This window comes from Lemur catta, chromosome 6 (assembly GCF_020740605.2).
Source record: "Lemur catta isolate mLemCat1 chromosome 6, mLemCat1.pri, whole genome shotgun sequence".
NCBI classification, from domain to species: Eukaryota; Metazoa; Chordata; class Mammalia; order Primates; family Lemuridae; genus Lemur; species Lemur catta.
In genome coordinates this window covers 46,452,090-46,464,311 of record NC_059133.1, presented here as the reverse complement: position 1 = coordinate 46,464,311, position 12,222 = coordinate 46,452,090, and the positions used below count along the sequence as shown (strand labels likewise).

At 38.0% G+C, this 12,222-nt stretch overlaps 1 protein-coding gene across 2 annotated transcripts in view; it reads left to right on the top strand.

The window, feature by feature from the left end:
- Positions 1–12,222, top strand: part of HMGA2 (high mobility group AT-hook 2) — a 127,745-nt gene that overhangs the window by 14,868 nt on the left and 100,655 nt on the right. The window contains exon 4 of one of the 2 annotated variants that reach the window (XM_045553425.1): positions 2,976–3,887. The exons of the other annotated variant lie outside the window; for it this stretch is intronic. Coding sequence (XP_045409381.1) covers positions 2,976–3,136 — 161 coding nt within the window. The 3' untranslated portion in view covers positions 3,137–3,887. Of the gene's footprint in view, positions 1–2,975; positions 3,888–12,222 lie in introns of those variants that run through there. 2 annotated transcript variants of the gene reach the window in all.

Here is a 12,222-nt window from a genome sequence, read left to right as displayed (position 1 = left end):
GAAATGGGGTGATCTTTAGATTAAAAACATCTCAGTGTTACAGTATAACCTTGAAGTAAGGGTATTTTACTCAACCTTCTGTTCAGTAAATGAATTCTCTACAATTGTACCCACCAGGTGATGATCCTCTAGCCTGTACTTGATTACCTTTAATGTTAGGGAACTCGCTACCTATTAAGACTGCATTCTCCTTCCTGGAAAGCTCTGAGCATTAGAAAATTCTTCCATCTGACTCCCTGTAAGTTTTACCCACTGTCTCTAGGCCTCCCTCCTGGGAATATACAGAGTAATTCTTTTCACTTTTGCTCATGATGGCCCTTCAAATATTTGAGGACGATTAACACATACTCTTTATTCTTTTTTCTGGTTTGAATATCTTCAATCTTTTCATTTTCTTTCCCACAAAGGAACATTCTTGTTACTCTTTTCTGAGTATGTTTGTTTTTTAATCTTTTGAAATATGTCACCCAGAACTAAGTATCAGATTCCAGGTGTGGGTTCCATAACTAGTGAGTTTATCACCTCCCTTGTTGTACATATGGTTCCAGTTATTTATTCCTGCTTAATCAACCACTTCAAAAACTCAATGGTATTAAAAAACAACTATTTTATTATGCTTGTGGATTCTTTGGGTCAATAATATGCACAGGACACAGCAGAAAGGCCTGTGTCTACCCCAGGATGTCTGGAGCCTCAGCTGGGAGGACTCTGATACTTGGGGTCTAGAATCTGGAAGCTTCTTCACCTATAGGTCTGGTGCTTTGACAGGATTGGCCGGAGGTGCAGGTGGATCTGGGAGTGTCCTCTGGACCACCCACAACGTGGCCTCTCCAGCTTAGCACCCTCAGGGCAGTCAGCCTTCTTATATGCACTCATGGCTCCCAGGGAGAGTGTTCTGGTAACTGAGGAAGCTGGAAGGCCTTTCTTGACTTTGTCTCCAGAAGTCAAAAAGTGCTACTTCTGTTATACTCTAGTGACCACACTGTTGACTAAGTTGGCATTGGCATACATATCAAAGGTAGGTCTGCTGTTTTCTAAGCATCAGAACTCAAAAAGGACACCCCATCCCACTGAATGAATCAATAAGAAAGACACATGTAGTCTAATTGGCAGCATAATAGAAAATAGATGAGCTCTTTGAGGTTGTGGGATTAATGTGACTAAAATGAAATAAAATAAATCGTAAGCAAATACAATGACAGCTAACTAGCAAAATAACCTTCATCAAGTGGGTTCTCTTAACTGTCCCTCTGCCTTTCATCTCTTCTACCTTCGGGCTACCCTATAACGTTCACCAACTCACTTCCGTCAGTCATAGTCACATCACTGCTCCTCTCAGAACCTTTCTGTGGTTTCACAGCTGTCCAGCGAATTAATTACAACCTGCCCTAGTCCTTGGAAGTTGCCCATTTTACACCCACCTATCTTTACCGCCTTTCCCCCCACCAGTGTTCCTCACACAGCTGATGTTTAGCCAAGCTGGAGTAAAATACAGCACAATGAAAGGATCTGTTATGTTTTTTCCTTAATGAGTTCTTGCTAATTTGGGAGGACCTGGATTCCAGGCATCTCATCTTCGTGCTGGGTAAGAAACTCATGTGGGGCATCCTCCAAAGGAACCCTTGCCTTTCTGGGAAGAGCTGGACCATTCTCCTTGACTCTCATGGTTTCTAATTTTTACTGGCTGTGAGAATGGAAAATATTGTGTGATGAATTGTTACAAGTCCCTGATTTGGTCCCCAAAGAAGAGTTGTTCTACTTAGAAGAGGAAATAAAAGGAAATTGTATATTTTTTCTAGACAGCGTGTTTCCTCTTTGCTTGTATATCTTCTGTTGGGTAGAGTGTGTAGCCAGACACAGCAAGGCATTCTGCTCAATGGCATTCTTTGCTGGAAAGCTTGTACTGAAGAAATAAATCATTGCATTTTCCATAGGAAATGGGCTTGCACTTTATAGTAAGTTCAGTTCTTTCCAACAGTGTCATTCACTGATTTCCTTGAGTTAGAGATATATTTTTGAACTGACTGGATTTCCTAGGTATATGGCTTAGAAACCAAATTGTTACCCTTTTATTCTTGTGGACTTTTTTGTTTTGTTTTAAAGTTCTTTTGCTTTTAAAAATATGTTCTGTAAATCTTATAGATTCGCGTAACAGGCCTGGGAAAAAATATCTACAGTGTCACCCTTTTATCTAATGTAATTGAGATCAGTACTTGGTAGGTTAATCAAAAATTGATTAACCAAAGGCATGTAGGTGTAGGAGAGAAATTTGCAGCAGTCTTGCTTAGGGGGGGATGGAGCGTTGGCTAAGCCAGTGATCCAGTGTGCATGTTTACTAGATTTGGTTAAAAAACTTCTACTGTTTGTTTCCATTTGTCTTTTTTTTTCTCATTTGAATTAGATTTCAGATCTATTATTTTGATGAAATAGTATTTTCACTCTGTGTGTGTGTAGAAGAGGTGAGAAGTAAAGAAAGGAGAGAAATGGAGCCTCATTTTTCTTCTGTTTTTTTAAGAAGCTAAGAGCTCAGGAACTGGATTCAGATGGCTTGGGTTCAAATTCTGGGCTACCATTTGATTAACTGTGGAATCTTGAGCAAATTGCATGACCTTTTAAAGGTCCAGTTTCCTTATCTGTAAAAGTGCATTGCTGAAAGAGTTGGTGTGAGGTTTAAATGAGATAATGCATGCAAAAAGTTTAATAAAGGGCATGGCACATAGTAAGTGCTCAATAAACATTAGGAATTATGGTTAATTTTACTGGACACTTTGATGCTGTTATTAGCTATATATAACCTCAACCCTAATTACTTAGAGCCACCAGTAGTTACACATGGAGTGAAGTGACAGAGTTATATCTCAAACTAACCAAGTACCCCTGGTAGTATCATCATGTCTTTGATATAGGCTATTATCAAGTTTAAGAACTGCTTATTAATAATATTAAAGTACATTTCAATTCTATTTGCAGCTAAGAGGGAAATTTTACATTGCATCTTATACGCCTTTCTTCTAATATAGAGGTTTGGTCTCATGTGGTGTTCATCAGTTTGAAAAGCAGCATTTCTGCTGTTTGCCTCAATGTGCACATGGAGAGATGTGCTGGTTCTCTGAATTCCATTAGCCAGTCCTGCTAATTGAAATTAGGCATTTAATATTTGCATTTCTCAATTTTTGCCTAGGAAAGGAGCTCATCATATAGTTTAGTGATGGAAAATTTTTGGAAAGAGTTTTAGAGTGGAGCTAAGGCTTAAGAATACAATGAAATGATTAAAGTTGCTAACCTCACGTATGAAATGCACCATCCAGATGTTGCTTAGTGAAACAGCTAATGCTTCTGGAGGAAAAGAAGCAAGAAACAAATACTATAGAATAAAACAGTGGGAACAAGCAATGCTTTTAAATGTTTTGTTTAAATTTTTATGAGAAAGGAAATTAACAACAGAAAGAAAATGTTCCCCACTATGAATTAATGGTTTTTAAAGGGAAAAAAAATTATTCTGGAGATACTGAAATTGACCTAGAAAGTGACCCAAGGAGCAGATGCTGAAACTTAACTTCAGTTGGTCACTAGAAAGTTAGTAACAATCCCCAGCTGGTTTCTCAGGCTGCTGATTTTCTTTATTTGGTAATGGGGTGTGTGCAGTACGTCGATTTAAAAATATGCATTTCCATTCCATCTCTTTTGGGGGGGCAGTTGTCTTTCTTTTATTGAAGAGCTTGTGATACACAGGAAAGTGATGTAATTTCATTTGTTAGTCAAACATGTGACGATTCTAGATAGGCAACAAGGACTTTTTGTTTTTCCTAGTCTGTAGAAATCTAGAAGCTTAAGTGATGATTTGAGGATCATGGAGGGGGAACTAAATCAGAATAAAATCTGCTACAACCAGACTGACTGAAGCTCTTTGGTTTTCTTCTAAAGATCCCAAGTATTAATGTATTGAAGAACCTGGAAACTGAATTTTGAAGTTAAAGTGTTAGGTTTTCATTTCCATTACTTTTTCCCTCCAGATGTTTGCTACTTTTTAAAGAAAACTTAGCCATTTGTAATTTAACACTTGCCTTGTTTAAACTGAAATATAAGTTCATTGCTTAGAATGGAATATCCAATAATGCATATTGCAGTTAATTGCAACTTTGTACTGGAGTCAGAGAAGAAATGACTTCAATATAACATCGAAAACTGTCTGCTAATGGAGTGTATGAAGGTATAACCATTTTCACATAGAAACTTGATATAATAACATGTTTTGAAAAACAGGAGATGCTCTCTTTAAAGCACATGGAGTTTTGATATATGCTCAGTAATTAAATAATAAATTTTCTGATACATATAACACATTCAAAATTGGTAAGTAATGGTCTTCTGAAACTATCTCCTCCTTTGCAATAGTTCATGATTAAAATGGAGTACTTTCCAAATCCTTTTCCCTATAGGGAAAGTGGCTTAAGTTTATTTTGTTTTAATAGCTTACTGTAAAATTCACTAAAATGATCATTAAAATTACAAGATTAAATATGAAAATGTTAATAAGTCATACCCAAAAGGCAAGAATTGGATTTGATCATTAATGTTTTGATTCAAGATTAACCTCTTTGTTTGTTTTAATATCTAAGTGTTACTCCTAATTATACTGTTAAATGAGGTCATTAAAAAGGAGATCGATAATCTGCCCAGCTCGGTCATCCAGTTCTGTTTGGCATGGCCGGCTCTGCTAGACCCTAGCCATTCAGGACTGTGAAGACGTTGACCACAGGGTCTGAAGCTCAAGTGGCCCTGTTGCAGTGCCACAACAGCCTTGTGATCTTATTCAACGATAATCAAGGAAGAACATGTTTTTATTCTAGATAGGCAGTAGCTCATATAAATGTCCTGTTTCTCCATGAGATATCATCAGATCAATAAAGTCCTGACCAAGACCATTATCTCAATTTCACTTTAATAAAATGCCAGATATTCTGGAATTCAGTAACCATTCTGTATGACAATAAATGTATGTAAGACTTTTCTTACACAGTGTACTATCCCTACTCCCATACACATATTTACCTATACTCATCCAACTTTAAGTATTGATTTTAAGTAGTAAATGTTTCTAAAAGATTGGAAACTTTCATGTTGTATATAAATAAAATTAATATGCCACATTTTTTATTAGGTAAACAGGTAAAACTATTACTCCATATTCCAAGAGAACATTTTTGTTTAAGGGTGGAGTCTTTTTAAGATTTTTTTTTTATTTCTGCATATTATGGGGGTACAAATGTTTAGGTTACATATGTTGCCCTTGCCCGCTGCCCCAGTCAGTGCTTCAAGCATGTCCATCCCCCAGACGGTGCGCATCGCACTCATTTTGTATGTATACACCCATCCCCTCCACCCCCTCCCATCTGCCCGACGCCGATAAATGTTATTCCTATATGTGCGCTTAGGTGTTGATCAATGAAACCAATTTGATGGTGAGTACATGTGGTGCTTATTTTTCCATTCTTGGGATACTTCACTTAGTAGAATGGATTCCAGCTCTTGATTTTTGTTTAAATCAAGAAATTCTTGACTTTAAACTCTTTAATACTTGACACAAATATTTAAACATTTTTGAAAAAATTTCAATGCGATGGGGTTAAACCAAGCCTACCACCTCTACTCCAGATTGAAATAAGGACCTCTGCGTTTTGAGGAACTGAATACCTTTGGGCAGGTCGCTTAATTTACCCATGCTTTTTCTCATGTTTAAGTACTTGACAGGAACATTCTGTCCATAACTAATGGCTGTCAAGCATTTACGGTTGTAAAACACAAAAGCCTTTATTGCTACAGCCAGCTCTATCACCCAGGGACTGATTATTGAGTTTGTCATGATCCAGCCTCTTGTCCCCTTCTTTGCTCTGTTTTCTCTGCTCCCCCCTGCTGCCTGCCCTTTGGCCATTTCACTGCTCATTAGCGCCTCCACCAGATGGGGGGCAGGGGCAGGAACAGGAGGTCAGCTCTGGTGAAGGCTCGGTGGGAAGGAGGCTGGGAGTAATGGCCAACAGAAGGTTTTCAGATTATCTCTGAAGTATCCAGGCTAACCCCAGACCCTGTCCTCAGGAATAACTGAATGCAGCCGTGATACCTAAGTTTGGTTTTCATTCATTGTTTATTCATTCTTATAATAAATATATTTTTATAAACTAGGTAAGAAGTCTTTTTCAGGGTGCTATAGTGAACAAAAGTCTCTTTTTTATATATTTCCTTAGTATTGATGGGTGGCTGCCAATCAAGCTTGTTCTAGCAAGTCTTTTGCCTGTGTTCAAATTCAGAAGAATTACACTACATCTATTCTTACATTAGACTCAGGTTGTAGAATGATAGTTCTTTAAATTCAGGTAAAGGGAAATTGCCTTATGATGCTGAAAGGATCCTCTTTGGGTGTTAAAAGGACATGTAGCTAACCCTAGCTATGTGACTAAGTACTAAAGTTTCAATGCATTAATCTGGAAAATGCACTTTGAGTGCCTCTTTGAATGTATCATGCAGAAGGCTCAGCATATAAGCTGGACAGTGCTGTTACAGACAGAGACTACTTAAGCGCTTTTTTTGTTCACTTGTTTGTTTGCTTGTCTCTTGCTTGGCTGGACCATTGAAACCCTAGGGCTCCAGTACTGAGACCCTTTGATTTTGTGGTTTTTCCATTTGTCTAAATGTTTTGCCAAAGTCTTCTGACAGTGTTATAGATCAAGGCCTGTGCTAGGTCCTGGGGACATAGAGGCCAACAAGATAGGTGGGGGCTGCTTTTGGGAAGCTTATAGTCTGGGGAACCTGGAAAGGAAAACCTGCTGCCTGCCAGGTAGAGGAGTATTCTGTGCTTCAGATGTAAGGCTAACAGTTTTCAAGTATTAAATAGTTTGCACTCTTTAGAGTCTAACAGGCCTTCCATAGAAGTAATTACATTGCTTTCCAAATCCTAACACTTGATTTACCTATATTAACACCATTATTTAGATTTACATATATATTTATATATGATATATGAATTAGTTGTCCTGTGTGAGCCTAGGATTACATTCTCTCATTATTGCCACAGAAAATATTCAGGCTAATATCAAATGTATACAGATTTGATTTATCAAAATAGTGAATCGCATTTTATCTAGTTAAGACAGGCTTAAAAAGATAGGTATTAGTTAAATTGTCAGTTATAGGCTCCAAAAGTGGGGGTTGGGGGTAGGCAGGATAATTCTTTTGAGCTACCATGTCAACATCATATGGTGATATTTTTTCTCTTTGTTCATGCTGAATATAATTTATGTTTATCAAATTTTTAAATCACTAGGTCTTAAAGCAACTTAATTATATACTTTAATATTTCTGAATAGTGCTATCCTTTGTATGTGAAAATGAGCTCTTTGAGGGTAGAACACGTACCATATTTATCTTCTTACCCTCAGCACCTAGGACATAGGAGGGAATTTAGCAAAGTAATTAAGAGCTCAGACTGCCTGGGTTTAGGTATCAGCATAATCAAGGCAAGTTGCTGATTGTCACCAGCCCCAAGTTTCCTTGTGTGTATAGCAAAGAGGAATCATAGTTCTTGTCTCATAGGATTGTTTTGTAAGAATTAAGTGAAAGGCCGTCAACAAACTTTATTTAACATGTAGCAAGCACTCAGTACATTACAGTTGTTGATGTTAGTACAGTTTAGGCCCATAGTGGTGCTTAATAAATGTTTGGTAAATAGTATGACAATTTTTCTTTAGTGTGTATAAAGCATGGTCTTTGGATTTTTATTTTCCAGGAGTGAATGTGGATTTAAATTGCATTATTTGACTTAAAAAAAAAAATCTGATGATTTGCATTTTCAAAGAGGCTACACTAGGTTTACAACCTGTTTGCATCAAAGCAGTGTTTGCAATAATTTGGAAGTCCAGCTTATGCCTTTCCACGTAGGAAGTAAGCTGCTAGCCACTATCACCCAGGCTCAATAGAGCTTTGAATGCTTTGCCCTTTATTAATGTTTGCATTCCCTCACTCCTGGAAATAGCATTCTGCTTTACAAAATAGATTCTAGTGCCTTACCTTAAAAGAATTTTTGTCACAACTTTGGATCATCAGAAAAACAGAAGAGAGCTTTGTTGGCAAAACCTCATGAACAATTTTCTAAGGTGAGTTTCTCATTTTTTTCTACAAAAACTCATTTTAATGGCCCATGTATGTCCCATTTTCTTACTCTTCATTTTTAGCACTAACATGAAAATAAAGAAAAGATGAAAATCAGTTAATAACTCTTTGTTTCTTTGACTTCTTTCAAGGGCATTTGGAAGCACTTAAAGTGACACATTAAGGCAGTAGGTGTACAACTAGGGACTTATTGGGGGGAAAATCTAAATCCCTAGGCTTGAGTCAGGAATAAGTATGTCACAGTCGGAATACCACAGGTAGCAATGTTGTATAACTTTTAAGCACCAACATTGCTAATAAAGGAAGTACAGGTTTACCTAGTTCCCAGTCAACGTAGATACCTCCATTCTTCATGGAGCGTCCTGTTACAGGAAGCACCAAATCCCAGGGAGGTGAGAGAATAACTCTATGTGGATAGCGGAACATGGAATCATAAGATTATTAGTTGGTAATGTTCTAGAAACTACCATTTGTTTTGCTGTTTTTTTATCATTCCCTGTTCAGAATGATTCTGATGTCAGAGAAGATACCTACCACCTAGTTTGTGTCAGAAGCTGATCTTGGGATAATAAACAGGGTCTCTGTCCCTACATTTTTTTTCTTGGCATTATTCTTTCAGGTAATCCAACTTCAGTGTTCTTTAAATTCCATACTGGAAATTTGATAAGGCATTTGCAAGCCTGGACCCACTCTCAGTTGAGAGATCTGGGGGCGGGTAGGGAGGAGGAGTTAGAGTTTATGAACACAGCCATCTCTGTGGTCCTACATTCTCCTGAGAGGCTGATATTCCTGACACTGGATACATACCTTAGGAGTTTTAAGGAAGGGATGGAAAAGCAAGGAATGATAATGTTGTCCATCCTTTAACATTGTCATTCTTCTGTGGTCTTGCTAAATCTAAAATTTCTCTTTTAAGAGGAAGTAGAGTTTGATTTAAATCCTTCATTCCCCTTTCTTTTCTTTAGACCATATATTTCCCTATATATTGGATGAAATCTCATTCCCAGCCTTGATTCTCCCTTTCATAATCCCTTTCATAGCAATGTTCTAGAGTTTAATGACATTCTGTTTGGATTTCCTATTTACAAAATGCTCATTTGCAGACTGTCAAACCAAGACAATGATGGGGTCTATGTTTTTTATTATTTAGTAATGCTCTTCCCCCAGTGGTTTGCCTACTTTTTTTGTGTGGGTGTTATAATTTGCCATTGAAACACAGGCGTAGGGTTTTGTGCTTTCCATCCTATTTAGACAATTGATGAGCTACATGAAAACCATTTATAATTCATAATTTTATAAACAATAAATTGTTGACTTTGTCTAATATATAATCTGCCTTGCTTATTAAATCATTAATATTAGTGGAGATCAAATGGGATCCTTTTCAATAGTTAAGACCTATGGGAACAAAACTGTTATTACCATTATCTTACTTGCATTGTTGAAACTTCTTAGAGGTCCACAGTATTCACAGGAAACTAATTAACACTGTACTCACTTATACTTCATTGTTTCCTGCTACTATGATAAAGCAAGTGGGTTTATGTATCTTTTTGGATTAATAGGATGATCAGAGCACATAGATTGAGTAGTGTGAGTGCCTCGCCATACGTAGTTACAGTATGAAGAATCCTCCTGAGATTGAAAATTGTTTTTACTAAAAAAGACTTTTCTGCCTGGGATTGTTATAACATGGTATGTATTCAGAATTACTATTTGCTATTGTTTTAAGCAAATATATTAACGATAAACATTTGGACTCCCATTTAACCTTGTGTATCTATAAGGTAAACGCAAATTTTCAATTTGTGTGCACATTTAGGTGTTTTATTTTTGAGTCTGAGGTATTTTTAAGTCTGAGAAAATGTTTAGATTAATTTACTTGTGGTCTTGAAATTATCTTGTTGAAAAATATCCTGAAGTATACAAATAAAGCCGTCTAGAAAGGAGATTTCGTGAGCACGCTTGATAATGGTGTACAAGTTTCATCATCTTTCCTGTGACATACATTCAACCTAAATTTCTCCTTTTACGGTTCTCAGTCCATTTCCTCTTGTCTGGTTCTTAATGGTGATAGAGAACATCTGTTATGTTCCTCTTCAAACTAAACCTCCCTACTTGTGGTAGTGTGAAGTGTACACGCTTTGGCTCCTAACAGATCTGCGCTTGAGCCTGAGCCTTATTACTCACTAGCCTTAGGCCATTGTTACCTCTCTGAGCCTAAATTTCTTCTGTAAAATGAGCCTGGTGATACCTCCCTTGCGATTTTAGCTAAAGTGTCCAGTTCCTGGTGAATGCTCAGAACATGGTCTCTTATATCATTATCGTTAAAACCTGTGAGAATGTATTAAGTCAGCTTTCCCTTTCCCACAATAACATTCTCAGATCTTTTTATGTCCTGTTTTTCTAACCCATTCACCAAGTTTCTAAATGAAACTGTCAGATGGTTTGGTCGATAGAACACTAGGTTTGTAATGAAAGGCCTATCTGACTTGTTTTCTGAATTAATGAATTTCTAACTTTGTGACCGTGGACAGGTCACTAAACATCCCTGAGCCTGTTTGCTCACATGTAAAATGGGGATAATCATTACCATGTCTTCTGTGTCTTCCTCTCTGGATTGTGGTTAAGATAACATAAGAAAGTAATGTATAAGTCCCAAAGCAGCATACAGTCACAAGGTGGTAGCAGCTAAGTATCAGCAATTAAAATTTCATGCTTTACAATAGGGCAAATGAAATTGGTCTTGTTATTTACATGACTTTTGAAACTGAGCTGACTGTCTTCAGCCTTACCCTGTCCTACACAGCAGTTTATGAGGCATTTACTCTTTTTCCATTTCCATCTGCTCTTATGGTTAGAAGGCTAAAATGGACAACTTTCAGATGCGGCCACCTATTAAAATAGTTCCAACATTAAAGGTATGGAGTTCGTGTGAAGAGGTGGTGAGTAAATAAGCAGGATTGGGTGAGGTTCAGAGAGAGCTAGATGATCTAAGTGGCAAGAAAGAGGTGAAGTGCATCTACCAGGAGAGGTAGATGAGCAGAAGAGGTCTCTCCAGTTGTAGACATTAAAGGGGATTATCATAGAACTTAGCTCCTGAGACAGTCACTGCCAAGTTCTAACAGACGAATGTCATGGTCAAAACATATCTGAATGAGATGGGAACTTTGATTGGGACATAGTGTGGAAGTGCCCTTGAAGATTGCAGTGATCCCAGGCAGGAGGGGACAATGGGGGTATCTGCAGAGACACAATCTAAGGGGAAGGTTGGGATGACAGACTCATGTGTGGGGAACTGGGAATGGGATATTGGAGAAGACCAGTGGGAAAGCTGATTGCCCCAGCTATGAGAGCCAAGCCATGAGGACTGTCTATGAGCACTGAAATTGGGGAGAAAAGAAAATAGAGTGGACACGGTAATGCTTGAATGTATATTTACATGTGCTGCTGGTTTTAGAAGCAAGAACCTTGCCCCATATTTTGTACTGTATTAATCTTTTGTCTGTGTTGCCTCAATTCAGTTTTGTTTCATGTTTAATTATGGGGCTGAAAGTCCATAAGTTTGGGTAATCTGGAGTGGAATTTGGTTAAATATCCCTGCAGATTACTTTACATGCTTCGGTACTCTAATAAAATCAGCCACAGTGATCCAGCTATCCATGTGGGATTTGTAGTTGCTGTTTTCCTGAGGCCCTTTCCTCCATGGCTGCCTGTGACCTTAGCCATTGAATCACTTAATCGTTTTTGGCCTCTGAAGTCAGTGATTCTGAGCGGGCAGGGTGGTAATGTGATGTCATGTCTGGGGCATGAGCCTGTATCCTCGCCGCACAGGGGTCCCACCCTTCCTGGTCTAGGCAGCTCAAAGCACAGTGCTTGGCGCATAGTGAGTGCTCAATAAATTTAGTTGCTTTTCCTGTCTCTCTCTGGATCTCGAACAGAAATGTCCAAATTTAAGAATGCCACCACAGCATTAGGTTTCCCAAGGAAAATCCGTAGTGGAAGCTGAGGCAGATGTGTGGGAATGCGGTCTCAGACTCTTTAGTTAATCCAGAAGAG